Source organism: Electrophorus electricus, chromosome 15, assembly GCF_013358815.1.
Source record: "Electrophorus electricus isolate fEleEle1 chromosome 15, fEleEle1.pri, whole genome shotgun sequence".
Classification (NCBI taxonomy): Eukaryota; Metazoa; Chordata; class Actinopteri; order Gymnotiformes; family Gymnotidae; genus Electrophorus; species Electrophorus electricus.
Genome location: NC_049549.1, coordinates 17,906,717 through 17,911,909, shown reverse-complemented (window position 1 = coordinate 17,911,909; position 5,193 = coordinate 17,906,717). Strand labels below are relative to the sequence as shown.

Genomic DNA, 5,193 nt, shown 5'->3' with positions numbered 1-5,193 from the left:
TACTGAAAAATATCCCAGGATATTTTAATAAACCTCGAAATTGCAATTTCACATTTTACTCCATAAATATGAAATATGGTATTAAAAAAGAAATGAAATCTTAAATATAAAAACATACCTAATTTAACCACCAGTGTTTATAATAATACAATACATCGGTTTACAGATGAAGGACGTCTAGTTGCTGTGATCCCGTGTAAGTCATTGGTGTGAACTCCCGACACGCTCAAGTTTATGACGCCGACGGAAGAACCCACACTAGAGGCAGAAGAAAACAAAGGGAATATTCATATATTTTAAGATGATGTATATTAGCATAAACGTAGGAGAGGAACCCTTAGTTTTACCTTTATAAGAATAATGATCAGAATGATTAGAAAGACAAGGCCTCCAATGGAACCACATATAATAGGAGCGATTGATTTCACCACTGTCATCTTAGAAAGTATCACCACTACCTGCATTGAGTCAAAAACATATGAGCCAGCAAATCAATCATCAATCATCAGATGGAGAAGCACAGAGAGAATCCTGGATGCAGGCAATACAATTTTCATCCATTACCTCCTTCTTCAAGATGTCTATTCCTTCGTAGACATTCTCATCGAAGGTGAGTTGTGCTGTGGCAATGATCTTTTCATTGTTGCCCTGTTTTTGTTTGAAAAATACTATTGTCTCAAACCAAAAATGGAAAGTTCTTCACATTTGACTGGTTAAAGCACCAATAGATCACAAAATGAACATTTTTGATGTGGTGATTTCAAATCAAGTGGAAACCCTTTCTGGAGTAACTTACACAGAGCCAGTGTCAGTGCTCTCTATACCAAGAGTCTCCTACCTCTGAACATACCCTCTCCCTTCCCTAATTGTCAGCTGTCTGTTCACTGGATCTCCAGTGTAGTGTAAAATCAATATTTTACACTACACTGCAAACCTCTGGAGGGTTATTCTCATTACTGCATTCTTACTGCATTCTAGCTAGCCGAATAAATGTGGAGATGGCATACAAAGGGATCTTTGTGCCTCTCAGACTCTCCTAACATCACAGTGAAACTGCACTGAAATGAATCAATTCTTAATCATCCCTAATAATAGCCAACACACAAATTTTAGAATCAAGAAAAATGCCTCTCTTGTGGGAAAAGATAGACATGGACACCATGAATGGAGCATCAGTTAATCTGTACCTGAATATCGCGGATATAGGTCTCTGTGTTAATGGTAATCACTTGTGGGTCTGTCAGAATACAGGCAATGGTGTAGGTGCTCTAAAGACACAACAGAGTTACTGTGCTGCACATAATTAATTCCAGCATCAAACTTACAAAGCAGAACACTAATAAATAGTCTCTTACCTCCAAAAAGGACAATGTGCAGTTCTATGAAAAAGGAAATAGTATTGTAATAAGTTCCTAATAATATAATAAGTTCTATTCTAAGTGTATAATAAGATTATTATATTATAAGATGTAGATTCGCATAATTTCCCCAGAGTCCACATACCGTTGGTTTGACACTCAAGATCTTCAGATCAGTGTTTTGCACCTCTTTTTTTATTGTTATGGTTGCATTTATTTTGGCTCTGTATTCATTTTTTCCCAACAGCTTCAAACACCACAAAGACAACAGAGAAACCCAAGCGTTAAATTTGACCAGCATATTCCAAACCCCAGTCCCTCGTACAGAAACAGTGCTCACTCCATCAAACATTCAAGATGGAACTCCGACGTACATAACTGCTCACTGCAAGTTATACTCAACCTCAAAGATGAACTGTAACTCTCGATTTTCTTTACTCATTTCCTCCTCTGTAACACTGAATCTTTGTGGTATGGCTTTCCTGTTGAAATGAAAAAGAAGCGCAGAATTAAGTGACTTTATTACTGCAAGTTTGACTCTTAAAAGTATTGTTTCAATTCTAGACGCATACCCCTTTAACTGGACTGCAAGAGCATTCTTCACTCAAAAGAATAGATCTTAGAGTCGAGTTTCTGAGTGCCGTTATTTCCACTGGAATAGAAATAGAAGAATTATCAGAATGGAATATGTACACAGAACAACACTTTGGTTAAGATACAGAGAGGATGTTTTTAATGTCCCAAACCCTGTTAAAACAGCACTAATAGTTGCATTCGTCAGGTCTGATTTTTCCTTTACAGGCTGCCAAATAACGTTGACTGTTACCTAGTGGTAGAGGAGAACAGTGAGGAAACGCAGGTGGCCGTATAACAAAAAGAACATTATAAAAATGTTTTTATAAAGTCACATAAAAGGGCGGATTGCCTTGCCACCGTGTTTTTCATACCTGCGCATCTCTTCTGAAATTAGGATGTAAAAGTTTACACAGTATTTGATTGTCATTTGTCACCTCATACTGTACAGGCTCAATTTTCTGCAAACCCAAACAAAATTGTCTTAATAATTATGGTAAAGGGAAACTACAACAATGCATTTTGAAAAATGTTATGGTTATTTACCTTTGTGTGCAGAATTTTAGGATAAGTCAAAGTCAGAGTGGTCATATAGGAATTATCTCCCATATTTGTAAGAGTAAACGTTATGTTCAAGGTTTCAGTGAATCCAATAATAACAGTGTTAGTGCTGTAATGACAGAAGTTGGTAGGAAAAGTCAATAATCACAGGAACAACAGGACACCCCATCTAGACCTGTGCGATCCACCCCATCTAGACCTGTGCGGTCCACCCCACCTAGACCTGTGCGGTCCACCCCACCTAGACCTGTGCGGTCCACCCCACCTAGACCTGTGCGGTCCACCCCACCTAGACCTGCGCGATCCACCCCATCTAGACCTGTGCGGTCCACCCCACCTAGACCTGTGCGGTCCACCCCACCTAGACCTGTGCGGTCCACCCCACCTAGACCTGTGCGGTCCACCCCACCTAGACCTGTGCGGTCCACCCCACCTAGACCTGTGCGGTCCACCCCACCTAGACCTGTGCCGTCCACCCCATCTAGACCTGTGCGGTCCACTACTGGTTCTCCAGTCCTCCTGATCAGCACATCTCCTCTTGCACTAACACTACCAGTTTAAACTTGGGACTGGGTAGCTTTTCTCTTGCCAACACCTCAGGGGAATAGACAAGCAATTAAAGACCCACCTGAGTTTTGAATCAGTTAATGAAATATCTGACTGACAGCGACCTTTTTCTTTGCATTCCTTTTCAAACTGAATCTGAACCGATGGAAAAGGAAGAGAGAGCTTTATATGTTAGGAAGTAGACTTACATTATTAAAAAAATATTTGAATACCTGCAATTTATTTTTAAAATGAAGATGTTATCTACCTCTTGTATGACCTCATTCGAGCTGAACACATCAAGAACCCGCACAGGGGTTCCATTAGAGGGTGCTCTCAAGGTGAAATTCAGCTTGATTTTGATGGGTGAGAAACAGTCATTGCAGCCCTGCAATCAGCCATGAATAGCATTATTACCATGAATAGCATTATTACCATGAATAGCATTATTACTAAGAATAGAATTATTACCATGAATAGCATTATTACTAAGAATAGAATTATTACCATGAATAGCATTATTACTAAGAATAGAATTATTACCATGAATAGCATTATTACTAAGAATAGAATTATTACCATGAATAGCATTATTACCAAGAATAGCATTATTACCATGAATAGCATTATTACCAAGAATAGCATTATTACCATGAATAGCATTATTACCAAGAATAGCATTATTACCATGAATAGCATTATTACCAAGAATAGCATTATTACCATGAATAGCATTATTACGAAGCAAGTAACGATTCGAATCTAAAAATTAAAACATGTTTTTATAAAGAGTCAAAGTATTTAAGACCTTCTGCCTAGAGATAAATTTACCACAAAATTAAATTTAATAGGATCGGGGCAACTTCGATTAGATGTCATGGTAAAGTTGACTGTTTTTTGACAGTTATCACAGGATAGTCGTTTTTCCTCTTTATCAAAGTCCAGATCAAATTGGTACTCAATGAGTAGTTCTTCATTGTCTAAAATGACAGAATATGAATTAGTTCATAAGAAGATTTTGTGTGGTCTTTGTTCTTATGCTTATAAATATTGACCACTTACTGATTATTTTATTCTTTCTTGCATCAAAGCAGACTTGGAGAGAAATAAGTTCATCATATTGTTTTGATTGGTCATTGGTCTGCTGAACTAGGGGGATGATGTCAGTCTTAACATTTAATTTTGGCTTGATAATGATAACTCGAAGTGTCCTATTAAGAAATAAGATATACACAAAATTATATTCATAAAGAATATCCTCATAAACATAAAAAGAAGCATCAAACATAAGCAGGAAATATGAATGAAACAAATGGATCTGAAAACTAGAATGTATCTGTAGTTTTTCAATAAAATGAATTGTGTGCCATACTTTTTAATTATCAGTGGCTTTCATTTTTAATGTTATCTGCAATGTTATTTTTTTCACCTACTTTAAGACAGTTGCACCTCCTTCACTTCCAACACTGATGAAGTTCTCAGTGGAACCAAATGCACTCACTGCCTGGCCAAAATGCACAAGTTTCATCCCAAAATCTGAAGGTGAGATTCTCTGTGAAGAAAAAACATAACCTGTCTTTCATAAGAGAAGTGATCTCAGTATGCCTGTTATTAGTCCCCTGAAGACAGGATGAAAATTGACAATGTCCTCAACTCAGTTTGTCTCATTGTGAGTAATATGAATGTAAACAAAGTGTGCACCTCTGTAGGAAGTACTCACAAAACCCCGGGATGTAGGGAAGAGGTGGAAAAACAGGAAACAGGCTGACCTGAGAATGTCGTTGCTTTAGACCCTCTTTGAATCCATTAAAAATGTAGATGCTTCCGGAGGGACCAGTCGGGTCGTCTGTTTCAAGAGGCGCTCCTACTGCCACATCCATGTGTTTGTTTCCATCCACATCTCCGATACTGGCTATGGCAGAGCCAAACCTTGCGTAGTCGTACTTCTCCATGCCGTGCAACGCTCCATCTCTTTCAAACCTTCCCTGACATGACATCCCATTTGACGGTTATTAGGCCAAGGAAGATTTTGAGAGAGAGAAAGTGCACACCGTTGGGTAGGGATTAAAGAATCAGCAGGTATACCTGATGCAGTCTGAACACCAGCACTTTGCCTTCTTCTCCTCTAATGTGAAAATGTGGTGCTCCAACCAGC

The 5,193-nt window shown here is 38.4% G+C and overlaps 1 protein-coding gene across 1 annotated transcript in view; it reads right to left on the bottom strand.

The window, feature by feature from the left end:
- itgae.2 (integrin, alpha E, tandem duplicate 2) overlaps positions 1-5,193 on the bottom strand; it is a 12,752-nt gene continuing 7,559 nt past the window's right edge. The window contains 19 exon segments of the mRNA XM_027021212.2: positions 1-258; positions 348-458; positions 565-648; positions 1,188-1,268; positions 1,356-1,379; positions 1,504-1,605; positions 1,762-1,840; positions 1,931-1,964; positions 1,967-2,010; positions 2,105-2,184; positions 2,306-2,392; positions 2,478-2,601; positions 3,121-3,194; positions 3,307-3,426; positions 3,870-4,018; positions 4,101-4,249; positions 4,472-4,590; positions 4,808-5,023; positions 5,124-5,193. The exon segment at positions 5,124-5,193 is cut by the window's right edge and continues 68 nt beyond it. Coding sequence (XP_026877013.2) covers positions 202-258; positions 348-458; positions 565-648; positions 1,188-1,268; positions 1,356-1,379; positions 1,504-1,605; positions 1,762-1,840; positions 1,931-1,964; positions 1,967-2,010; positions 2,105-2,184; positions 2,306-2,392; positions 2,478-2,601; positions 3,121-3,194; positions 3,307-3,426; positions 3,870-4,018; positions 4,101-4,249; positions 4,472-4,590; positions 4,808-5,023; positions 5,124-5,193 — 1,804 coding nt within the window. The 3' untranslated portion in view covers positions 1-201.